Source organism: Ambystoma mexicanum, chromosome 10 (genome assembly GCF_040938575.1).
Source record: "Ambystoma mexicanum isolate Mex_15411 chromosome 10, UKY_AmexF1_1, whole genome shotgun sequence".
Lineage (NCBI taxonomy): Eukaryota > Metazoa > Chordata > Amphibia > Caudata > Ambystomatidae > Ambystoma > Ambystoma mexicanum.
Genome location: NC_090932.1, coordinates 1,121,858,463 through 1,121,885,059, shown reverse-complemented (window position 1 = coordinate 1,121,885,059; position 26,597 = coordinate 1,121,858,463). Strand labels below are relative to the sequence as shown.

General features: G+C 44.8%; 1 protein-coding gene across 3 annotated transcripts in view; it reads left to right on the top strand.

Moving 5' to 3' along the window:
- The window catches only part of LOC138493293 (coiled-coil domain-containing protein 150-like), a 361,270-nt gene that overhangs the window by 158,783 nt on the left and 175,890 nt on the right, over window positions 1–26,597 (top strand). For all 3 annotated transcript variants that reach the window (XM_069620392.1, XM_069620391.1, XM_069620393.1), the window contains exon 6: window positions 3,688–3,753. In XM_069620392.1, the coding sequence (XP_069476493.1) occupies window positions 3,688–3,753 (66 nt within the window). The remainder of the gene's footprint in view (window positions 1–3,687; window positions 3,754–26,597) is intronic.

Here is a 26,597-nt window from a genome sequence, read left to right as displayed (position 1 = left end):
TTTATATCCATATCTTAAAACACACCACAAAATCAAACAATGTTGGTGTATGTGTAGCAGCAGTAAAGATGCATGGATGCCCAACCGTTGGTTACAGTTGAAGATGGAAACTATCATGCATGACAAGATGTCTCTTTACCCAAATCAATGTACTTAATAAAAGCTTTTTTCAATTTGGTTACTTGTGTGACCCACCAGATGTGTTGTGTTTCAACTCCTATGATCCTAAACAGCATAGCCAATAGTGAAGTAGTATGGCATTTGTAGTGTCAGGAATCTGGAAGAACAAATAATGAATACGCATCAAATAATCTCCAATTTATTTCAAAGGAAGTTAGGATCATCGCAGTTGATGCTCTGCTAAATTACAGAGTCCAATGTGCTAACTGGATCTATGCAGGATTTCTTGGTAAATTGGTAATCCTACAAAAATAAATCTGTAACAAATTAGGCTTCTTTTTGGCCTACATGACAATGATCATGATTGGTGGGTTTCTCATCCTTTCATTGGCTGGTAGTGTGGGCCAGGATTTATTTTAGTGATGTGCCTTATACAGACTTGCAAACATGCTTCAACATACTGTGACAGTGAGGCTTCCACGTAGGACTCTAAGGCTTTTCTTGCAGAATTCTAGCTGTGCCTGAAGGTTTGGTTTATTATCGCCAATTAAATCTACTCCCAACTGTCTATACTGACAATAGTGGATCATTTTAAATTACTCAAAAAAACGCATCTGTTTTCTAAGCACCTTCCTACTCTGCTGGTTGAATCATCAAAAACCGTGGCAAGATGGTGGCTTACTTTGCAGTGGCAGCTTATATTAATAATCTAATTCACTCTTGTTCCCTAGTCAGCGATCACTCACTTTGGTCTTTTGCCCTTCCATACGTTTTCCACTTCTGCTGGCCTTGTTTTTTTCTCTGAGGCATCATTGCTTTGTCTGGAGCCCAACTCAAATTGCCCTTGTCGCTTGGTGTGGAGTGTCAGTTTAATTGTCATATTATCAGTCAGCCTGTCATGATATTTCGACTCACCTGGTTATTATTATAATTATTGTTATTATTATTATTATTATTATTATGGTATTTATTGAGCGCGAACATAGGGGGAAGATCACAGTGAGGGAAGCAGGGAAAAAAGGATTGGGGAGATAACATGGGAGGGTGGGCAATTGCGACAATGGAGAGCAGATCACCGAGTCTCAGTTAGGGTAGGGAGTGCAGGGTGTGTGGACCTAGGTGTTAAGTAGGAGCCATTCCTTGAAGAGGATGGTCTTGAGCTCTTTTCTGAACTGTAAAAGTGATGGGGCAAGTCTGATGTTGACGGAGAGGATGTTCCAGAGTCTTGGAGCGTTCTTTCCTTCCTGCTCTGTCGTAATTCAAGTCTGCACATTTCCTTACAGGCCTCCAAAGATGCAGAGTTTCTCAGTGAGTTAGTTTGTGGACAGCCTAGTAGATAATTAGGGTTTCCTGTTTTAGGGGTTTCTTTTTTCTTTGACTAATGGGGGTGTTTTTCCAGTGTTTTCAGAAAAGGTCAGCATCTGTGTTACTCAGTGTTTTCCAGTTTCTTCCTTCAAAAAATCACTGATAACTGTTTTTTCTGTGAAAACACACAAATATTCATGTATTGTTTCATTGCGTGCATAAGAAGGGTAATGTCTCTCGGAGTGAGATGTTATGAACACTTTCTGGAGAATAAAGATGAATGTGTTAGTCCAGTAATATCTAACATTTCTACAAGTGAAAATGACAGTAGTAAATCATGCAATACATTTTCAGGGACTCTCTGCCCATCCTTGTCCTTTTCTTTTCTTCCCATGAAGACTTTCATTTGTGAAAATGACCTTAACAGATTGTAGAGACTTCTCATTTAAGCAGAAAAGGCATAGTGTGATAAAAGGATTTGCCCGGGGGCACTCACTTTGGTGGAGATAACTATTATTTTGACTGTCAAAAGAAATAAACTCCAAGCAGATAATAACCATGTTTATCAAGTATCAAGTGCTAATCACTATAAAATGATAAGGGTGTCTAATTATATACCCCCTGAGCCTTGATTGGAGGGGGTGAGCAGGTCAAAAGTGTTTTCCAGGTGCGTGAATATCAGGGGATATTATAGCAGAATTTTGCAAAGGCAACTCAGCAGGTTAGGTGATTGTTGCTGAAATGTTATATGTTAATTCCTTCCTCATTTGGCTTTTTTCCTTTTCCTGCTGCAACATGTGCTGTAAAATTTGTTGTTTTGATTGTGGATAAGCATGACTCTCTCGCTTCACTCTGTGTGGCAACATTTACCCCCAGAGTGGAAATCAAAAGCTGACACCCATGAATATGTGAACATATCTGAAAGTGAAATATGCAAATGCAGTTCAATTGACCTTCCCCTTAGAAGAAAGTGCACAAGACAAAGGAGCATTGCACTTTTAAAAAAGTAATGAAGTCTAGAAGAACAACCTGAAAGAGGAAATGTTCTACAAATATGCTGGCAAAGCATTAAAGGTGAGCTAACCTTTTAAATCCAGCAATCTGTAGTCAAAATAGCTCTGACCACTGACAAATACAAATACATATGTATATTTTCTTTTAGAAAGAAATTATGAAAAATTGAATGTGCAGTGTTTTTGAATAAGGTCAGGGGATAGGAGGGGAAGCAATGGGAGAAAGCAAAGAGGCATATATGGGGGGGAGTAGGGCCCTTTTTCTATTGTCTGCCAACCCCCCTCTGTAGCCCCCCCTTCACCACACAAACTTCCTCCCATCACAGCTCACTCGAAGGCACCACTGGGATAGGGGAAACAGTGTTTTTCAGTTTAAACCTAGGAGGCACCTTTTCTTCCAGTGGTGTTTTTCTGGTGTTTATCGGATTTCACTGAAAACAGGAAAGCCAATAGATGTTGCAACAGAATTTGAAGATAATACGGGCTTACAGTGGGAGCCAGTGCAGTTCGAAGAGGGTCAGGGTGATGTAGTTGAATTTGCAGAGTCCTTTATTGGGTCGTTCTTAATCAAGCAGGACACGTTTCAAGGGTGCCAGGGTAGTCACCTGAAGGCCTTCCAAAAGGTCATTTCCACCATCCAAGTGGGAGAGGACCAGGGCTTATGGAGCGGATCTGACCTTGTTGCCTTGTCATTCTGAAATATGACAGTTTAGCATTGTTACTTTGCCTTTTTGGCATACCACTTTGTCTGACCTTGCTGCTGTGTCATCCTAAATATGATTTCCACTCGCCTTGCTGCCAGGTCATTTTGGGAAATTACTATTTGGCATTTTTACCTAGCTTTTCTGGAGTATTATTTTGACTGTCTTTCTTTTTCTTTCTGGAATATCACTCACTGACCTTTTCGTTCACTGCTTCTAGAGTAGCACTCTCACTGAATATGTGCCTTGCCCTTTTGGAAATCACCTTTTGGCATCCTTTGGACTATCAGTGTTATTGTCATCAGTGTCCTTCCTTTCTGAGGATTATTTTCGTTATTGTAATCAGTGTCCTGCCTTTCTGATGGTTATTTTCTTCTGCTATGTTGCCCTTTCCTGGACCTTGTTGTGCTGTCTGTCTGATTAGTTCTCGCAATTCCTCTTGCTACCTGTCGGCTGTAACTGTACAATGTGCTGTGCCTGTTTGTGCTGTTGGCTTTTGTTGATTCATCCATGAGCTAATTACACCCTCTTGTTATTGTCTGTCGCAGAACAAAACCAAGAAAGAGATTACTGAAGCAAGTGATGGAACTGAAGTTGAACTGATGCAGAACCAGGTATTGTGGATTCTTCTGCACTCTCATTATTGCCATTGCTCTGATGTGGGTAACTACCTTTTGGTGATCCCACACAGTACTGTTAATCTGAATCTAGGAATAAGGTTCTATGGCTACCACACTTGCTTTTATCAAGAGTACATGGCCCACACACACTCCTGTTATACTCAAATTACAAGGAAGGTCTTACATGTTCTATCCACCCCTTGCTCAATCTAGGAAAGATCTAGCATGTCTTGTCATATTGGTTTTGGATCCATGATATATGGTTGCACGCATGGTCTGTCGAATCTGCCTTTCCTGTGGATCGTTTTCGTGCTGCAACCATCTGTCATGGTCATGATGGGCACCTCTCACCCAAAACCTCCTCTAGTGTGGGGGACACCCACGCAACCACTGTAAGCCACTCTTCACCCCCCCCCTCCCAGTTCCCTTCTCCTGTGTGGGAGATACCCCTGCAACCACCAGACCGAACCCTCCTGCTATTCTGTCATCTCCATTCTTCTTCCTATAAGCCCTGTGGCATACACTTGCTAGCCTTCTCCTCAACCCCTGCAGCTTTCCTCTTATCGGGACACCATGCCACCCCCTGTGCCGCCTTAAATATGCACTGTAAGAGCATGCGCTAATTCCCGACAGGCTGCCAAATGGCTTAGGCGGCTGATGGGGAAAACATTTTCGGTGAAAGTGGGCGGTTCAATTTAGGATTATGCAAACTGTTTGCTCTGAGGCTACCTCAAGTGAAGTGTGACTTGCCTTGCATTGGATACTCCCTGGCATGGCCATATTAAGCAATTTTGGGGCTCAGGTCACGAACACGTTTGGAGCTCCCTCCAGCGAACCCAAGAAACGAAGGGATCCAAAATATCTGGTTGTGCATCTTCATTGCAGTCACAATCCATAGCTTGATAGGCTGCCTCACAGAGATCAAAATAAACATGGTCACTCCCTTTTCAGTCCACTTACTATCTTCATTCTTGCTGTAATCGTATTAATAAACAAGTGCGATTTTAAGGGCAATATTAGCATTCCACGACCAGGGTACTTGTGTTATAGCACAAGTACAGGACATTTTCTTTTTAATAACAGCAACAAGGACGGTACACAGGCTGTAGTATAAATGCAGTGCACAGCATGTATAAAAGATGTGCACATAAATCAGAATAGACAGGACTCAAATTAGAAGCAAAGCACACTACAAAAGTGCTCAATCATGGATAGAGGGGGCCAATTGGAAGCAAGGAGAGCACTGCACATACTATAGTACAGATGGTGGATGTAGTTTAGAAGCTACCAGGAAGGTGTCTGCATCCAGACAGACTGAAATTAGAATAGGGGAATCGTTTTCAAGTGGTCCTGTCATTAGGGAGAAAAGAAACATGTTGCTGTGGTGTGCAGCATATCACTGCTTACTATTATTGTAGATTAGCAAAACTATAGCCAGTGAAACCATGACAATGAAATCACTCTAAAGGGCTGACAATTTTGAAAGGTTTAGAGACTGGCAATTTTGACAGGTTAGGTTATACAAGTTTACATGAGACACCCCGTATCACCCATTGGTTAGGAGGTGTGATGAAACCCAGGACGTCGTCACTGCTTCTATGGGGGAAACCCCTTCCAATGCGCCATGGAGTTGAGGCTGCTATCCGATAGTCCCCCTGGGGGTGGTACTCTGTGGGTGGATCTCATGAGGAGGAAAAAACACTATGGGACAAGGGACAACACCTTGGGAGATATGTGGTATTATTCCCCTACACTCCAACCTCCATCACTCTGTTACCCTGCGCAAGACATCCCCACACACTCCCATGTATGTCTGCAGAGTAGGCAATGTCACTTCACAAGAAACACTGGGACAAGGAAGAGAAACAACAACCTAGTGAAGAGTTAATACCTCATTACTGGGATGAGGAAGAGCAACAACAACATAGTGAGGAATGAGGACCTCACTACTGGTACGAGGAAGAAAAACAACAACATAGTGAGGAATGAAGACCTCACTAGTGAGACGAGGAAGAGGCATGGTTCCACATGGCAGGTTCCCCAGAACCAAGTTGAGCAGTGTCGTTCATCTAATAAAAAGGGAAGAACTGCAAAAAAAGAGAGGCCCTCCCAGGAGGAAGCGGGAGATTTGAATGCTGACAGCTGTATACGAGATGGGACGCTTAGAGCACCGTGCACGGTACGCTTACCCACAGGTAACAGTGTCACTAGAAACCTAGTCGCAGACAGACATCAGCCGGAGGCAGACGCCTGATCTCCCTTCCATTCGGGAAGCCTGGAGCACATGGGGAAGCTGAGATGCACAGCTTAGAGGCTGGGAGTCAGCATGAGCCGCAGGAAACCGTGAAAGCTGCAAAGGGAAGCCTGAAGCACCCGCAAACAATTAAGAAGCATCTGTAGGCTCTCCAGAGGGGTCGGCGAGAATCACCCATGCATCGAATCACTGCCTCCACATCAATCATCATAGTCACAGTGCCTGGCAAGAGAGTACACCAGGTTGGCTGTGACCAATTTAGAAGTAGTAGTTGTAGTAGAAATAAAACAAGAAGACCACACCACATGAAGAGAGAGCTAAAGCAATCTTCATTCTTAAAGCACCTCACAGGCGAATATACCAGGTTGGTGTGATCCACGGAGTAGTAGTAGTAGTAGTAGTAGTAGTAGTAGTAGCAAAAGAAGAAGACCACAATTAAAGTCAAGATGAGTCTGGAAGTCACCCCCCATGAAGAGAGAGCCAAAGCAATCTTCATGCCCACAGTACCTGGCAGGAGAGTATACCAGGTTGGCTGTGACCGGCAAAGCAGCAGGAATCCAGCAGGAAAACGCAATTGGGAAATACAGAGAAGGCAAAGCCTAAGACTCACTCACATATGAAGAGATGGGGTGGAAATTAGAGGGAAGAGAAGGATCTCTATTGCTTAGTATAGATGTGTGCAACACACTCAAAACAAATGAAACCAAACTATCCTGAAGTATGGTGTTACATATGGTGCGACATAGAAATTATGAAACAAGGTTGAGGCAACTCTGAGTAAGTTTCCATTTCCGAGCATTCTACGTGAACTCTCATGATGGGCCCACAATCTTGAACTTCACTCTGTTGGAAGTTGTTGGAGTGCATTCACAGCTCTGGTGCTGTGGTCATCTATTTTCAGACCCGTAAAGATGTTGTCCACCTGGTTTTCCAATTTTGCAGCTTTTTAATTAGGTTTTTGATAGTCACATATCCATGTTATTTTAATGGTCTAATCGCAACATCTTTAAGGATCTTTCAGAAAAAGAGCCCCTGCAGTGGACTCTGGGCTCTGACGCCCTGCAGGGAGACGTTCCTCTCCATCGCTATTTTCTCATAGGGAAGCTTGACCAGTTGCAGAAAGCCAACAAAGTTTTACAAGACAAATAAGATGCTGCAACACTCATAAAAACTCTCAAAATGAATGTATTCACTAGCCATACACCTAACGGCTACAATTGTGCCTACACCCTACTTAAGTGTTTCACACTCCCTGCATCTGGAGTGACCATTACCTGATCTCGGCCAACCTAAAACTGCCCTGTTATGCTCATAAGCATAACCCCCATATCAAGGTATCAATTAGAAACTTTAAAAATGTAAATGAGCGGCAGCTCAAGCCCTGCTTAGACAAAATTCTGTGCTCCTTTCAGGATCACGACTCCTGCATTGACCTGCTCGACAAATATAATAAACATCTATCTGAGTTAGTAGAATCCGTGGCACCACTTACCACTAAGCTAACTAGGAGAATTAGCAATAGCCAAAAATGGTATACTCCAGAGCTTCTTGCTCTGAAGAAGGAAAAACGGTCTTTAGAAAGGAAATGGATCACAGATAAATCGGCAGAGAGTAAAGCGAGCTGGAAAGGGAAGGATAAGGAATATAAAGACAAAATTAAGGCAGCTAAGGCTAATTTCTTGAACACAGAAATCGAGCAAGCGGACAACAACACAAGTAAACTCTTCAATATTTTGAAGAACATTGAAAAGCCTGTATCTATTACTCCCCCTTTCGAACCTTCTGAGGAGGACTGTTATACGGTGCTAAAAACATTCCAAGCAAAAACGGAAAAGGCAAGACAAAATATTATCAAAGCCAGAACTTCTCCTAAACAGGAGAACTGCCCCATAGAAGTCAAGACCACTGCCAGAGAGCAGCTCTTTAACTTCGACCCTATCTCAGAGGCAGAGATGTTGGAGGTGCTAAATAACATGAAACCCACCACTTGCGCCGAAAACATTCTGCCCCCCGGCATCATTCTCCAACACAAGGATATCTTTGCTCCCGTCCTCCGAAGAATAGTAAATGCTTCATTTCAAGAGGGCATGGTGCCGAAAGATCTGAAGAAAGTCACTATTACTCCAAAGGTTAAAAAAGCGGGCCTAGATCCCAAAGATCCCGGGAACCTCCGCCCCATAACCAATTCAAACTTCATCCTTAAACTGTTGGATAAGGTAGCTACTCAACAACTCCAACAATTCGTAGAGAACCAGGAAATCCTGCACCAGCAACAATCTAGCTTCAGAGCATTCCATAGCACCGAAACAGCCATGCTGGACTTGCAGAATCAGATGTTGACTATGCTGGATGACAACAAGTTGGGGATGTTGATGCTGCTAGACCGCAGCGCCGCATTTGATCTGGTGGATCACCCCCTCCTTATCAAGGCTCTGTCATGATGCCTACCTCCAAGGAGCCAGGTCCGACCCAGCAACCCCAGAGGCAGGCATCATTTCCCCCAGGGAAGTGCCAGCGGGCCCAAGCTGGGGCCCTTTGGACACAGTCCTGGCGCCTTAGGCGCCAGGCTCATGTTGGACCCCTGTCCTGGCACCTTAGGCGCCAGGCTCATAAAGCTAGACATGTGTTCAAGTGTTTTAAGGTGCACTTACCTGATGCAGACCATGCTGCTACATCCAGGCCCTCTTGAGGCCTGAATGGAACTACTTTACCTGTGGAACTACTTTCCCCTGGGTGTGGTCGGGGAAGGATACATGCCTGATCGGTGGAAGGATACATACCTGGAACTTCTTCCAAAGCTATTTAAACCACACCCGATCAGCAACTCACGCTTCGCGTTGTTTTGCTCCTCGCAGCTGGACGCTCACCGTGTCAGCTCCTGCATCTGGACTTCAGCCACGCCTGTCAGCATCCTGGGTCACCTGCTAAGAGAGAATTGGAGAGAAAGAAGACCTTACCTGCTAAAGCTGCATCACAGAGACTTCACACCGACGATCCTGAAAGGGAAGACATCATTTTAAAAGCATTTCACTTCGATCGCTGCAGCGCCGCATTTCACTCACCTTTCCTGGGCACCTCCATCTTCAGCAGCGATCATCTGGATCCGCAGCCACTTCCCAGAGCCTAGAGAGAAAAAGACAAGAACACAAGGTGAGAGAAAGAAGGGAATAGGAAAAGCTCAGTTTCCTTCTAAGACTTACCTGTTGGGTCATTCCCATTTCATTTCGGGTCCTGCCGCTTCCTGGCATTCCGGACCCTGGCCCCTTTGGGGAAAAAAGACAAAGACATTGAATGAGCGAATGCAAAGGCATTACCCGAACGCTCATCCAGAACTTACCTGTCATTTACTGGAACTGCACGTTTCACTTCGGGTCGGCGCCATATCTCCGGCATTCCGAACCCCGGCCCCTAAGGGGAAAAAGACATAAGCGTTAGCGCTTGCTGCAATAAGACAATGAACATTATTATTAAGCTTGAACTTTTGAACTTGCTACAGAACTCTTACAGCGCCTTACCTGAATAGTCAATCTTATTTGAACTCCCACCAAACCTCAATCCAGTGAAGTAACTGGGTTTCAACGCGCCCCTGCATCAGAAGCAGGATGGAGAACTCATCCTTCCAGACCCTAAGGTGAGACTTCACGGGGAATCGAGGATGGGTATCGTGGAGGGTTGGAAGGGAGTGGGAGGCTTGAGCATTATTCCGTCAGTAGGTAATACTCCCTTTTCACGCACAGGGGAATATTCCTGCGAGCCAGTGAGTCCATCTTCAGAGTCCTGCGCTTCACCATTGAAGAAGCATCAGCACTCGAAGCCAGACCTGCGCCTCCGTGGGAATCAGGTGAGCGTGACAGAACGCGAAGCCTACCCACAATTTCCCACCCGGGCGCTATGGAGACTTCCGAGACAGATCAGCTGGCCCAGCTTTTGGGGGAATTACGGGCAGAAGTGCACTCAGCCCGCCAGGAGACTAAAGCTCTCAAAAGAAAACTGATCCTATCCAAGGAAAGAACAGATGACCTGGCCAAAAGGTTATTGCAGGCACAGGCAGGGCACACTCCTTTACCTAATTCCGGAGATACTTCCACATCAATGGGTTTGAATAACCCGGTACAAATCAATCTACCTGGACACATGCCTTTGGCCCCGCCTGAACGTTTTGCGGGGGATCCCAAGAAATATGCCGTCTTTATGAACCAATGTCGTTTACACTTTCTATGCAGACCCGGGGCCTTCCCTAACGACCAGACCAAGGTAGCCTTTGTACTATCTTACCTCAGTGGCAGTGCTGCCGATTGGTCTATTCCATTGGTAAATCAGGATGATCCCATTCTCCAGAATTTTCAGGGTTTCCAGGCCAGCATGGAAAGATTGTTTGCTCGACACTCTCAAGGACAGGCCCTTGATAACAAACTGTTATCCTTACGACAAGGTAATCAGGATCTCCTGTCCTACGTTGCCATCTTTAATAGACTGGTTGTGGAAACTGGATGGCCAGAAAACAAAAGGATCACATTGTTTCATCGAGGCCTGCGCGGAGAGCTTAAGGATGTTCTAGCTCAGATAGTAGATCCACCCCAGGTCTGCGCAGACTACATAGACTTGGTGGTTCAACTTGATCACAGACTTCAAAATAGAAAAGCAGATCGGTTCAAGTACGAAACCCGAGTACCGATCAAAACCCATGCTAACTCCAAGAGTACCGACGTATCCAAACCTATGCAAATCGGCGGTGTTAAAGGACCATTAACACAGAAGGAACGAGAGAGAAGGCGGCAAATGCAACTTTGCCTGTATTGCGGGACTTCCGGTCACTTTCTTCGAAATTGTCCGGTTAAACCACCTAAGAAGGTGGTTGGAGCCACTGATAACGATTTATTGACACCTGATTCGGGAAACGACCTAGCCCGACAAGCGTAGGGGTCCGCTTGCCGAGCTTGAAAACAAACTCTTTGACCTCACATTTTGTCATGCCAATGGTGCTCATGGACCCAAAACAGCCTCAGCTGTTGCATGCTATAAAAGCATACATCGACAGTGGAGCTTTTGGAAATTACATAGACCGTGAATTGGCTTCCAGGATTAAGCTCCCTCTCCGCCCGAAAGTAACCCAAGATGTCATTACTACAGTAGATGGAACCGAAATAGCCTCAGGGCCTGTAACGCATTCCACTGTTGAAATGACACTGGTGGGTCAGGATGGACATCGGGAAGCAATCGTGTTTGATGTGATCAAGGCCCCACAATTTCAAATAATTCTTGGAATTCCTTGGTTAGAAACACATAATCCCAGAATTGACTGGCGAGCAAAGAAGATAAGTTTTCCTAATTGTGAACCAACTTGTTACCCAAGAAATCCAGTTATGGGTCTAGCCTCAGCAACTTCCACCCCTGTACAGCTACTGTCAGAATACCAAGAATTCCTAGACATTTTTCAGAAGGAACAGGCTAACACGTTACCTCCCCATCGGTCTTATGATTGCCAAATCGATCTGGTACCCAATGCTCAACTACCTTGTAGTAGGATTTATGCTCTTACGGAACCTGAGAACCTACATTTGCGTCAGTATTTAGATCAGTACCTAGCCAATGGTTTTATTCGCCCGTCCAAGTCTCCTGTCTCCTCAGCTCTGTTCTTCATGCCGAAAAAAGAGGGCGACCTTAGAGCATGTATAGACTATCGCGCCCTAAATCAAATAACGATTAAGAATCGTTATACTCTGCCCCTGATCCCTGAGCTTATCGACCAGGTGAAAGACGCTTGTGTGTACACCAAGTTAGATCTCCGAGGAGCTTATCACCTGGTGCGTATAAAAGAAGGCGACGAATGGAAGACTGCATTCCGCACCAAATTTGGGCTCTTCGAATATCAGGTGATGCCCTTCGGTTTGTGCAATGCACCTGCCGCCTTTCAGTACTTTATGAATGATGTTCTTCGGGAACTTATCGACGTCTGTGTCATTGTTTATATTGACGACATCCTGGTGTACTCCTCTTCAGAATCCGATCACAGAAAACATGTTAGGGCAGTTCTTGAGAAATTGCGCCAGCACAGACTATTTGCAAAGCTCGAAAAATATGTTTTTCATACCACAGAAGCAGAGTTTCTCGGATTCATCCTGACACCTCAAGGAGTCCGAATGGACTCGCGAAAGGTGGACGCCATCCTCAAATGGCCATCTCCTAGCTCGGTGAAGGGAGTTCAGAGCATGCTCGGCTTCGCCAATTTCTATCGAAGATTCATCCCGGAATTTTCCTGAACAGTCCAACCCATCACAGCTCTCCTAAAGAAAAACAAACGCTTTGAATGGACTCTTGAGGCTGAACAAGCCTTTCAGGACCTGAAAACCAAATTCACCTCTGCACCTATATTGAAGCACCCGCACCCAGATCTCCCTTACATTATGGAAACCGACGCATCCAGTTCGGCCATGGGAGCTGTCCTGTCGCAAAGAGACCCAGAAACTAACCAACTACACCCTGTGGCCTTTTGGTCCAGGAACTTTCTCCTCCTGAAATCAACTATGCAATTACCGACAAAGAGTTACTGGCTATTAAATCTGCTTTCAAGGCTTGGCGTCACTACCTTCTCGGGGCAAGACACACCATCACCGGAATTACGGACCACAGAAATTTACAGTATTTAAAGACGGCCAAGGCTCAATCTTCACGACAACTCCGATGGGCTCTATTCTTTGCGGAATTTGATTTTGTAATTACCTATCGCCCTGGCTGCAAGAATGGTAAAGCGGACGCCTTATCCCGGATTGGCATGGAAGAACCCAATTCGAGTTTAGAACCTGTGCCAATCATACCTGAACAAAGAATCTTAGGCCTAACTTCATTGCAAACTATTGAGGACATCCAAACGCAAGTAAAACAACTTCTAGACTCTTCAGCCTTACTGGAATGGAGTCAAAAGGGTCCTCATTACACCGTTAAGGATGACTTACCCTACTTCCAGGAGCGGTTGCTTCTGCCTAGTAAAGAATTGCAAGAACTTGTTATTGCCCATCATCATGAATCATTAATGCAAGGACACCCTGGTATCGCTAAAACGGAGGAAAAATCAAATGCCACTTCTGGTGGCCTTCTTGGAGAAAAGACATAAAGTCTTTTGTATTGTCTTGCGGAATTTGCGCCCAAAACAAGGGTCAAAAGAAAAAGCCAGCCGGCCTACTTCAACCCTTGGATATTCCACCGGCACCATGGCACACCTTGTCAATGGACTTTATAACTGACCTGCCTCCTTGTGCTGGTTACAACACTATCCTTGTAATTGTGGATCTATTCTCCAAAATGGCCCACTTTATACCTTTAAAAGGTTTGCCTTCAGCTTCCACCTTGGCCAAGGAATTTCTGGAGAATATAGTTCGCATACATGGTTTCCCTTCCATATTAGTCTCGGATCGTGGAAGTCAATTTATCTCCCATTTTTGGAAGAAGTGTTGCCAACTAGCACAAATAGATGTGCGGCTCTCCACCAGCCACCACCCCCAGACCGACGGACAAACCGAGAGAACCAATCAGACTCTCGAGCAATATATTCGGTGCATGTTACACCAATCCGAGTTAAATTGGAAAGACATCCTTTGGATCGCAGAATATGCATACAACAATTCAGTGCATTCTGGAACCGGAAAAACTCCTTTTTATACTTTGTATGGTCACCATCCTCGGACCTCTGATCTAGATCAACCTCTGACCCTGGAAATGCCCGCAGTAAATCATCTGCATTCCACAATAACCCGAGCCTTCAAAGAAGCTGCAACTCATTTACAGCAAGCCAAGAAAAAGTATAAAGAAAACGCTGATTTGCACCGAAGTAAAACTCCTCCTCACCAAGTAGGAGATCAGGTATGGCTAGCAACGAAACATTTACCCCTCAAGGGCCCGCGAACCTTCAATCCCAGATTCATAGGACCTTATGCCATCAAGGCTATAATCAATCCCGTGGCCTTTAAACTGGATTTACCGTCTAACATGCGTATTCATCCAGTTTTTCATGCATCACTTTTGAAGCCAGTACAACCAGGGACCGACTGTCCAAGCCTCCAGACCCAGTTCAAATTGAAGGGGAATTAGAATTCGAAGTAAAAGACATTTTAGACTCCAAGGTGTTAAAGTCCAAACTCTTCTATCTTGTTGACTGGAAGGGATATGGACCTCAGGAGAGATCGTGGGAGCCTAGTAACCATGTTCACGCACCTCGATTAATACAAAGGTTCCACCGGAGATTTCCGAACAAGCCAAAACCCCCGGAGGGAACAACCTTGGGAGGGGCCTTGAGGGGGAGTACTGTCATGATGCCTACCTCCAAGGAGCCAGGTCCGACCCAGCAACCCCAGAGGCAGGCATCATTTCCCCCAGGGAAATGCCAGCGGGCCCAAGCAGGGGCCCTTTGGACACAGTCCTGGCGCCTTAGGCGCCAGGCTCATGTTGGACCCCTGTCCTGGCGCCTTAGGCGCCAGGCTCTTAAAGCTAGACATGTGTTCAAGTGTTTTAAGGTGCACTTAGCTGATGCAGACCATGCTGCTACATCCAGGCCCTCTTGAGGCCTGAATGGAACTACTTTACCTGTGGAACTACTTTCCCCTGGGTGTGGTCGGGGAAGGATACATACCTGGAACTTCTTCCAAAGCTATTTAAACCACGCCCGATCAGCAACTCACGCTTCACGTTGTTCTGCTCCTCGCAGCTGGACGCTCACCGTGTCAGCTCCTGCATCTGGACTTCAGCCACGCCTGTCAGCATCCTGGGTCACCTGCTAAGAGAGAATTGGAGAGAAAGAAGACCTTACCTGCTAAAGCTGCATCACAGAGACTTCACACCGACGATCCTGAAAGGGAAGACATCATTTTAAAAGCATTTCACTTTGATCGCTGCAGCGCTGCATTTCACTCACCTTTCCTGGGCACCTCCATCTTCAGCAGCGATCATCCGGATCCGCAGCCACTTCCCAGAGCCTAGAGAGAAAAAGACAAGAACACAAGGTGAGAGAAGGAAGGGAATAGGAAAAGCTCAGTTTCCTTCCAAGACTTACCTGTTGGGTCATTCCCATTTCATTTCGCGGTCCTGCCCGGCCCCTATGGGGAAAAAAGACAAAGACATTGAATGAGCGAATGCAAAGACATTACCCGAACGCTCATCCAGAACTTACCTGTCATTTACTGGAACTGCACGTTTCACTTCGGGTCGGCGCCATATCTCCGGCATTCCGAACCCCGGCCCCTAAGGGGAAAAAGACATAAGCGTTAGCGCTTGCTGCAATAAGACAATGAACATTATTATTAAGCTTGAACTTTTGAACTTGCTACAGAACTCCTACAGCGCCTTACCTGAATAGTCAAGCTTATTTGAACTCCCATCAAACCTCAATCCAGTGAAGTAACTGGGTTTCAACACGCCCCTGCATAAGAAGCAGGATGGAGAACTCATCCTTCCAGACCCTAAGGTGAGACTTCACGGGGAATCGAGGAAGGGTATCGTGGAGGGTTGGAAGGGAGTGGGAGGCTTGAGCATTATTCCGTCAGTAGGTAATACTCCCTTTTCACGCACAGGGGAATATTCCTGCGAGCCAGTGAGTCCATCTTCAGAGTCCTGCGCTTCACCATTGAAGAAGCATCAGCACTCGAAGCCAGACCTGCGCCTCCGTGGGAATCAGGTGAGCATGACAGGCTCTTAGAGAGAATGTTGGTTGCTCGGAGGGGGCCATTGACTGGCTTCTGTCCTTTCTTGCCAACCGCCAAGCGAGAGTACACTGGGGTAACAGTTTCTCCGACCCTTGTCATATCCTATTCGGAGTACCGCAAGGGGCCAGCCTATCACCAATGTTGTTTAACATCTATATGCGCTCCTTGTGTAGCCTATTGGTGAAAGCCGGAGTGTCGTTTACAAACTACACAGATGACACCCAACTCATACTGGAGCTAGGGGGTAGGAATCACACCACAGACAGCGAAGTGATCACCAGGGTTTATAAGATCATTGACGACTGGATGCAGGCAAACTGGATGTGCTTGAATGACTCCAAAACTGAACTGATGTTGTTTGGCTCCAGTCGTCAGCTGGAAAAACTGGGGGTAGAGTATAACACATTCCAAATCAAGAACGCCACAATACAGGTGGTCCCTAAGGTAAAGACACTAGGGATGATGGTCGATGCTGCGGTCGACTCGCATGCCCAGACCAGCTTCCTCCAGAAAAACACAGCCTACTATCTCAGGCTGATGAAAGCCATCAAACCATTGCTGAATGAGGGAAATAGGGCAACGATAGCCAGAGCCATCATCCTCTCTAGACTCGACTACGGGAATGGCCTGCTGTTGGGGGCCTCTTCCAAGGATCTCGCCAGCTGTCAGGTGATCCAAAACAAGGCGGTCAGATTAGTAAAAAATTTGAAGAGGAAAGATCATGTTACGGAAGAGAGGCTCTCTTTACACTGGCTGAGAGTAGAAGAATGGATAAAGTTCAAGGCTCTCTGCCTGGTTCATAAGTGCCTCTATGGCTCAGCGCTCGCCTACCTGAAAACGAGTGTAGTACCCTACAATCCCAGGAGAAATCTACGATCAGGTGGCAAATGCCTATTGATCGTGCCCAAGTTTAAGCTGAAAACCGGGCTGGGCAGATCTTTTCATGTACTGGCTCCCAAATTGTGGAACAGCATCCCTGAACCCCTGAGGTTGGAAACTAATCACTCCACCTTTAGGAAGGTGCTCAAGACTCACCTTTTCAGATGAGAAATCGGGTGACGATGCCTCTTAGAGGCTCTCCGGTGGTTAGCAGACCCTTTAAATGTCGTATGTCACATAGTATCTGTTGCGTATGTTTAAGCGCCCTGATGCCCGCGGGCTACCGGCGCTCTACAAAAACTAAATACATACATACATACATACATACATACATACACACTCCTCGTACTTCAGCAGAAAGTTGAGTAAAGTGATAAGCTCCACAGTTCACAATAGCAAAAGATTTTGGAGACCAGAGCGTAGAGGCACTTATGGAGTTCTGAACCTTTCTTAATTGGTTCTACAAGTTTAGTTTATTTTCCGTTTATCTATCGCCTTTATGCAAGGCACTGCACATAAGAACTTTCTGCCTTTTAATAAATGGTGTGATAAACAATCTTTTGAGGGTACCCACAGACGTGCCTCTTTTGGGAAATGATAGGAGCCCCGTCCTTATGTTTGCAGATGACACAGTCCTTCTCGCCTTAGGACTAGCGGGACTGCACCACCAGCTAAGCATTTTCGAGGGTTTATGCCACGCAAATGTTCTTTCCATCAGCGCGGAAAAGACCAAGTCCATGGTGTTCAAGGGGATCAGGATGAGGAAACAACTTAAACTCAAACTTTCCTTGGGAGTTGCCCAAATTGAACAAGTCCCTGCATAGGGTTATTTGGGCATCCGAATCAAGAACAACTGTACATGATCTGAGCAAATGGGTAAATCTGCTCTGGTGCTTGCTTGGTGCAGTTGTGAACTAAATAAGTGCACCAGGGAGCACAGGAGTGAGGGGTGCTGTGGGAGTAACCCTAGAGACATATATTATGCCCAGGCCAGGCTGGGCGCACTTTTCGGTGCAGAGCCGTTGGGTTAGTCAAATAAGATGCCTCTGGCCACAATTGAAAACCAGTTTTTAAAGAACCTGTTGGGCCTACCGACTTGTGCACCTAATCTCCCGTTGGTATAGAGTTAGACCTGTGGCCAATCACAAAAGTCAGCAGGGCCAGGCCATTATTTATTGGGGTAGGCTTTGGTCTAGCGACCACCTGGTGAAATATAGGCTGGCCCTTGTTGATGTGCTTTCCCCGGAAGGGGGCGGGTCACTGCTATGGTTTTCATTTGTGAAGAAGGAATTCCAGGCCATTGGTCTAAACGGGTATTGGACTGCCCCTTGCACTATTAGCAGAAATCTCAAAACTCCTATTGCTGGTGCCCTTAAAACAGCAATGGAGGAGGACATTAGTGCTAGGTTGGTTGTAATACACCAATTGACCAGATATTGGTAATTGAAGACATCTTTGGGGTATGAAGATTACTTGGATCAGATGCATAAAAAGCAGATACGAACATTGTTCATCAAAGGCCGCATGGGCATTTTGCCCTTGGCTGCCTTGAGGAACAAATGAATCATGAGGTGACTGCAGTACGTCCATTGTGCAAGGGTGCAACAGAAAATATGGCTCATTTCCTCTTCTTGTGCCCCCGCTATGGTGATCTTAGGAGGAGATCTTTAAAACCTCTCCTCATCGCTCAAGATATACATACAGTTGCAGAGGCCCTGTTTTTATGTTTATCATCCTAGGACTCTGCTGCAACTTTTGCTACGGGCTGGTTCTTGTTGAGGGCCTGGAGAAGAAGGCGCAAATCCATTGGCTAAACTAGGGTGGCTTTTTAAACTGTGCTTGATCCAAATTCATTTTTGGTCTCGCTCATGCTACCCCTTGTTTCAATCGCAGGTTAATTTCCAAAGAGAGCCAAGTGGTAGATAGATACATTTCTATTGTGTGCATAATGAAATAGAGCTTATCACGTTTGCTCTACGACCGGCAAGAAGTCTATTTGCAGTATCTACCATACGTGGTAGGACCCACCTAAATACTGCCTTTGGCCGCAGAGTTGCCTCAGAGTTGCTGCAGAGTTGCTGCAGAATTGGTGCACAGTTGCTGCAGAGTTGCTGTCTATGGCAGGGGAGTCAAGCAGGCGGTACACTGAAGAAGAGGGCTGCTGTCTGAGGAGCTTGCGTGTGCGGTAGGAAGAACTCGAAGCGATAGAAAAGCAAGGTGCACCGAAAGTACAGACACCCCCGCACTGCTGCAATGCTCAAACCCGACCCCGTGGGCGAGATCGCCAAAAGTTAATCTGCGACGCACTCAAAGTCTACACCACACACAGAAGTTTCCACTCACTGTGTCCAGATCTGCTAAATAGCACTGAGATCTGTCCAAGACCGCTCTCGATTCAATCGACTTTAATGTCAGAGAGTGCATTGGAAAATGCAAAGCCGGATGCAATGGCGGCTGTAAATAACACTTACCATACACAAGTTGATCAGGCAGCTGGGGGGCCAGGCGAACTCGCTAACAGCTTACGAGCGTCTCCACCCAGCATGACTATGATCACGGCCTCTCAACTGGCCCCCCTCGGCGAACTCGGATTACCTGAGGTCGGAGAGGGTGGTGAGGTTATCAAAGTGCAGAGAACCAGCACGAGCACCACAACCTCAGATGTTAATCAGAAGCAAAAACCCCTTGAGTCAGTAAAAGATGTTGGTGGCCAAACGACGCAACAAGGAGTGAAACAGACTAGGAAAGGGGGTGATCAAACATCTGAAATCCAAATCGAAATACACATAACGCCAGAGACAGAAGATCTGGTCAGACCCAACCACGAACAGTTTGACTCTCATCATTCAACGAGAGAAGCTAATAACTCTGTATCGGTAGAAAACGAGGAGAACCTAACTTGCGCCTCTGCCACAAGTGACAACGACAGCGAAAATGCGAGACTTGAGGAATCCTTTGAGGCAACCCAGTCAGGTTTGGACCCTTTGATTAAAAATAAGAACACAAGGCTTACCACAAAGAACAAGAATCCACCAAAACAGGGTACCAAGCAGTTAGATACCCTACGGAAACCTGTTAAGACAGGGAAAAAATGGGGGAGAGACCTAATAAAGAGGCTACTTAACTTATCCAAGGAAAAAATTGTCGAAATAAAAATGCTAAAAATGTGCAAAAATAACAGAAAACAATTCACACATACAGGAAAATTAACCCTACAAGCTCATTAGTTGAATATTTTAGGAGGTGCAGGAAAATAGACCAAGATCAAGCCCCTCTTAATGAACTCTCAGACACAGAGATGTTAGAGGGAGTGAAGGAGCAAATAGAATGCAAAGCGATAAGCATCCAGAACCCTCACCTTCCGTCACAGACATCGAATAACGACTTCACAGGGAAAATGATAAAACATCAACGCCAAAACGTTTTGTACTTCGGAAAGCCACCAATGAGAAAACTGGCTTTGCCAGTAAAACTTTTCAACGGGAATAGTGATGCACAGAAAACTACATTATCGATGAGAAAGGCTCAGGAAAAAGAGTGTAATGTTTCAACATCGATGATTGTGATCCCGGCTACAATCAAGGTATCAAATATGCCAACACTGAAAGATCTTACGATGCAACACCCACATGAGAAAACAAAAGAACCCGACTTGACACCAAAGGCACTCATTTGCAGCCTACTGAAGAACCAGGACAAGACAAAGGGAGAAATCAGTCCGTCCTGGGTACAACCAAGATGGTCGACAGTTTGCCGCCTTCAATAAACAAGAGCAATTTAATTCCAACACAACCACTGAGTACTGTGCTGACTACAACACCTCGAAATAGACGACTAAGTGAGATCCCTCAAGAAGCAGGAAGAGAAACTCTGAACAAAAAAATAGACCTGTTTTCAATCATGTCAACAGTTACCATAGCCTTGGCCCAATTTAGTAAGCTGTATGCAGCACTTAATGACACCTTGAAAGACCATACCACAATGGTGGTGCTGATACATACCAAATTAACATACTTGGAAGGATATATAATGGCAACAGAAGCGAAAAAGCTAAACATGAGGGATCAAGTCTGCAATACATCAATATTTGAGGAAAACGATCAAGATTTGGAACAAACGAAAAACTGATCTAGATAAGACAAAAACAAAAAAAACACATTCAACCGGCTCTCAAACAACGGAAGCATTTAAAACAGAGGGAGATCCGTCAACAACAGTGAAAGACGCCCAAATAGAGAGACCAAGGGAAAACCTAATGAACCAATTGGACAAGCCTGATCCAACCGAGCAGAAGACAATAACACCGGCCCAGTCAAAACAAGCGGTCCTATCTGTTGGCCAGCAAAAGTTGCCAATTACTGGAAAAGATGAAACTCCACGATCAAGAGAGATAAACGGATGCATAGCTTCTGAAATAAATCAGGAGCTATCAAAAATGATAGTGCACACCCGTGTCCAGAACAAGGAGAGTCAAGACATTATAAAGACAAACCAAAAGATTTGGCATCTTTTCGCAGAAAAGAACCATAAGGCCTGATGACTTCAGCACACTAAACCCAAACGAGACTCCAAAACAACACTCCGTCCTGCCACCTAGAAAGACATGAAAATACTGTGTACACCTGGCCAGAGGGAAACGTGTCATGGTAAGCAGACACCAGAAAAAACAAAGGCACGATGACCCAACAGTAAAGAAAAAGAAACTAAGCTGCCCATCGTTATCGACGATCCAGAGGCAGCTATAGTCTTGCTAGCATTGAGTCAATACACCGTAGAAGAATCTGAATCCGAACCTTTCACTAACTCATAGGAAAAGAGGAAAACAAACTTTAAAAAGCAAAACTCATTGCCTTCCGAATCAAAGAACAAAGTCCTAATAATCGTACCAGAATCACCAATCTTCTTAACCATAGACGAAAAACGCCAAAGAATACATAACCTGAAAGCCGAAGAGAGGTGCTGGGAACACACTAGGGAACAAAGCACCGAAAGGCAACCTAGAGAGAACTTTAAACACTTGGAAAGAAGTTGTCCATCAAAGGGGGCAAAAAGCGCCCAGCAGATGGACGCCAATAGAGAAAGACACAAGAGCGACCGAAAATCACCAACACACCAGGTTGACAGGCGTGAGGAAACATGGAAGGCGAAATACAGCTCTTCGAGATCTCAAAACCAAAACATGAGATCCAATGAAAAGTGATGAAAACACGTGTTGAGGTGAACCAAGTCAACAAGCAAAGTATGCGTACATTTAAGCTGGAAAGGATAGTGGACAACCGGGACAATTTGATTTTGAACAGAAAAACAATCATGAAGCTGTTCAATCACGTACCGACAGCATGTTCCTTCATATAACATCACCAGTGGTGAAGAGAATGTTTAGTGAAGCAGTAGAGAGTCTACTGATTTTAGGATATGACTTGAGCGAAACCAAGCCATATTAAAGAGGGGAAGAACAGCAAGAAGGAAGTAGAAGAAATGATTGAGACGGATCACCACCCTCAGATCAGCGTTCCCTGCCACCTAGGAAGACTGCTAAACCAACAGATCGGGACCAAAAGAACCCAAAATCTGGAAACATTCACAAGCTAAGATTTCATTAGAAGAATAGAAACCACAGAGAAGAGATAAGTTGATCCCCAAATACTTGCAATAGAAGGGACAAACACAACAATACTTCCCCACAAGCTTTGATGGACGGGAAAAATACAGAGATCCTTTGAACACTGGCAAAGTCCTGTTTGGGCCACTACCTAAACTAAAGATAACCTTCGACCAAGATGTCTCGGTATTCCATCAAGAATACCTGGCCGAGAGATTCCATAAACAGACTTCCCTGAGACCATCTAGATCAGCCAATAGAGATTGCCTCTCCATACCTAGCTTCAAACGCTCCACTATCGGAGGCAACAACTTCCCAGTGAAAGCAGCTAAATTGTGGAACTTCCTGCCTCCCACATTGAGAATAGACCAATCTTACCAAAACTTCAGAGCCAACATAATTATGTGGCTGAAATCTAATGACCAGTAAATGATAACTCCTGCTCAGCAATCAGCTAGGACTCACTGCTGCAGTATCTTATTCCTGTATGGAGTGTATCCGTCCTTGCTTCTCTCGACCTACTACCTTGTGGTAAGTACAACTGACCAGTGCCTGTATACCTGTACTTATTTCCGCCCACCCAGTTATATCTATCAACACCTAAACGTGTATATATTGTTTCTGTAAGATGTCTGTATCATTTGTATATACCCCTCTTATATCTTACGCCTGTAATAGGCACCATCAGTTTATACCCTATTGTAACTAATGACTTGCATGTCATATTTTATACCTTTTCTGTTGTAACTAAGCCTTACATATACTTGTAACCACTGCGCCCTGTTACCCCTAGGTATGTTGCGCATTATAAATAATAAACAAACAAACAAACAAACAAACTATTAATGCAATGAGCAAGAGCAGATAAGAAGTGGATAACCAGTAGTGGGACTGGATCCCGAAGACCTTAACAAGCCAAATGCACAACTAGCCATTAAGAAATATGACTTAATACTGGCTGCAAAGGGAGAGGACAACAACATATCAGCTAAGTAACAACCTACTGACCATGGGATCATGGAATACAAGGGGATTCTCCCACTTGACAACCCCAAATGATGGAAATTTGGGAGATTTTGACTTACTATGTCTCCAAGAGACATGGCTCACAGAGAGACCAACACTGGACGGATTTAAAATAGTCTTCGCCACAGCCCAAAAAGGCCCAAAAGGATGTCCAACATCTGGCCTAATAACGGCAATTTGCTCAGGAAGCGACTTATCCCTCAGCAAAACGCTGGTCTTAACCACATCCATGCAAGCTGTGTTGGTTAACTCGAGACAGTCAAAAGAAGAGTTGGATAGCACCATACTGACAGTAAATTACTACTGGAGCCCTTAAGCTATATCTTACAAGATCTTCTTAAAAACTATAACTGAAATTCTCGATGAAGCAAACAACACACATCTAATAAATCATATAATAATATGTGGAGAACTGAACGCGAAATGTCCAGAAATCGGTGAGAAGAGAACCCAGAAAACAAAATCATCCGCCTCGGCCGAGAGAGGCAATCCGTGGACAGCACTAATGGATGCAAGGGATTTTCCAACCTTCATCCAATGGCAGACATATCTAAATCACAAGTTCCCAGGATGGGCGAGGAGCAACAATAGACCACATACATGTTTCAAGAGATCTACTCCCGCTCATTCTCACATTCAAAGTTAAAAGAACAAAGTATAGTGATCACAACATGCTGATCACAGAATGGAAAACTATGACATCTCCAAAACCACTAATGAGGCTGAAGGTGGAAGACAGCTGTGGTGGTACTCCCCTCAAGCTGTCTAAAGAGGCGATCACCAAAATGACAAACTTGCATTCGGAAAAATACAATCAAGAGAAAAAAAATGGGGAATCACCAGAAGATGAGTACCAGACACTTTTGACTGCTTATAGATCGAAAAGAACGAATGGAACAACAAGCAAGAAACCAACAGTTCACATATACAATGTCAGCCTGGTCAAAAAGAGAAAAGTACTCCGACAACTAAAACGGATTGCAAGGACTACGCCTTCATCTAAAAACTAGATAGCAGTAAAAGCTGCAGTTAAGGCCTACAGAAACTGGCTGTGAACTCACCGGATACAAATGTACCAGGAAGACTCAGAAGCCATGCTCTGAACGATATGTGGGAAAAAATCAAGAGCATTTTGGGCCTTAATAAAATCCACTCAAAAATACACAAATGATGCACTGCAAAATAATGTGGGAGAACAGAGATGGGTGGAGCACTTCACGGACCTCTACAAAAAACGAGCGGATGACCAGCAGGACCATCAGGATAACTGGGATTAAGAATCAACCCCCTGGGATATCCCACATGATGTGGAGTCGGTTCTAAGGAAACTCACTAGCCTAAACTGTTCGCAGGCTCTGGGTCGAGACGGTATCACTAACATGGATCTAAAAACTCACCCAGAAGAATGGGCCCAATTTATCAGTAAAGTACTGAAAAGATGTGCATGAACAAAATGTATACCAACATCTTGGAGAACTGCAAACGTTATTTCAATTTACAAAAAAGGCAGAAAAGAGAACCCCAAGAACTATCGCCCAATCTCCCTGTTGGACGTTATCGGAAAAATATTTGCATCTCTAACATTAGAGAACTTCCAACAATGGGCGAAACAGGCTGATTGCAACAACCCTCTTCAGGTGGGATTTGTTAAAAATCTAGGCACAACAGTGAACATCTTGCTGCTGAGCACATTGAAGGCCAAGATAAAGGAGGGCAGCCCAAGAGTCTTCATAGCATCTGTTGACCTCGTCCAGGCCCTCGACCAGGTCAACCGGGAATGCTTATGGAGGGAACTGGCAAGCTGGAACTGCCCCAAATCAATCCTGGAGCCCATAAAAGCCTTACACTCGGAGACATTGATGAGAGTGAGGCTCAGCCATACAGGACAACTGTCTAAGGAGATCTTGACAGCAAGGGGAGTTAAACAGGGATGCCCACTTGCACCATCCGAAAACAAGGTCCTTCCCACCAGCAATAGGAGGCATGAAAGTCTTGCATCTTCTATATGCGGATGACCTTATTCTAATAGACCAAAGGACTTCAGCGCCAATTAAACAACTTGGCAGCCTACATTAAGGCAAACGATCTGGAGCTAAACAAAGACAAAACTAAAATCATTACTTTTGAAAAAACAACGAAGAAAAACGAAAAGCTAACTCTGCAGGAAAAATAACAAACCATTAGCCTCGCAGACCAAAGCGGTTGATAAGAAGTTTGGACACTTTTCACTGAGACCGACCCTGAACTTCTATAAAGCAAAAGTAACCCCGGCAGTGACTTATGGAGCAGAGGCAATGCCGAAACTGCCGGTAAGAATCTGGCAAAAGCTGGAAGGTTACTTTTGGTGAACTGTACTGAACTTACCAACTTCAACGCCTATAGCCTTGATTCGGCGAGAACTAAGTTTAGTGTCATTAAAAGCGGTAGTGGACTGAAATGTCCTAATGCTGTATAGGAAGACCCTACTTCCTTCATGTGCAACAATTCTAGAGAATATCTATAAAGACATGGAAGGAGGAAAAAACAGCATGCTTACAAACGGGACAAGGATGAACAAAAAATACTTGGAAGTGATTGGAAGCACGAAAGACGAGCTCATGAGAAACCCAAATAAAGTGAAAAAAACTGGAAGAATGGGATTTGATACAGACCGTAGAGGCAGCATCCAATAACAAACTAACCTAGAACATTCCGACGAATCCAAAGAAGGGAAACTAAGTTTTGGGGTACTTGGCAAAATTCTTGCACAAAGGACTACGCAGCACTTTCATGCGAGCCTGCCTAAACCTCTTAAAAACCAACAAGATCTTGGCTTTAATAGGCAAATCTAGTACCAACAAGTGCCGTTATTGCAAAAAAGAAGACCAAGTGGAAACAGTCAGGCACCTCCTACTATCGTGCCTCAGAACAACTGAGGCAAGACACACCTACCTAGGAGGACTATTTGCAGATATAGAGATATACGACGAAGATCGGTGGTTTCGCCTGATGAGTGGCGAGAAGACATCCTGTGTTATTGCAGTAGCACAGTTCCTTCAGAGTATAGACCTGGGAAAACATATGGAGTGAGAAAGTAAGACCAGATGAGAAAATGTGGATTCTTTTAATACATTAATGAAAGTGAACATTGAATGTGACCTCCAATTGGTTGGTACTGGAATGAGAGATGGATCTGGGGCCATATCCCCGAAAGACCATCATATTAGTCTTGTAAAAATTGTAAATCAATTAAAATATAAATAAAAATAATAATTAAAAAATAAAATTTGATTCCTCTTGTCTATCAATCAATGAATGTGACTCGTACTTGCACTTGTTTTGCACCTTCCTTTCTCTTCCTATTACATCTTATTTTTACTGTGTCTTTTTTAAGATTAGCCCTGAA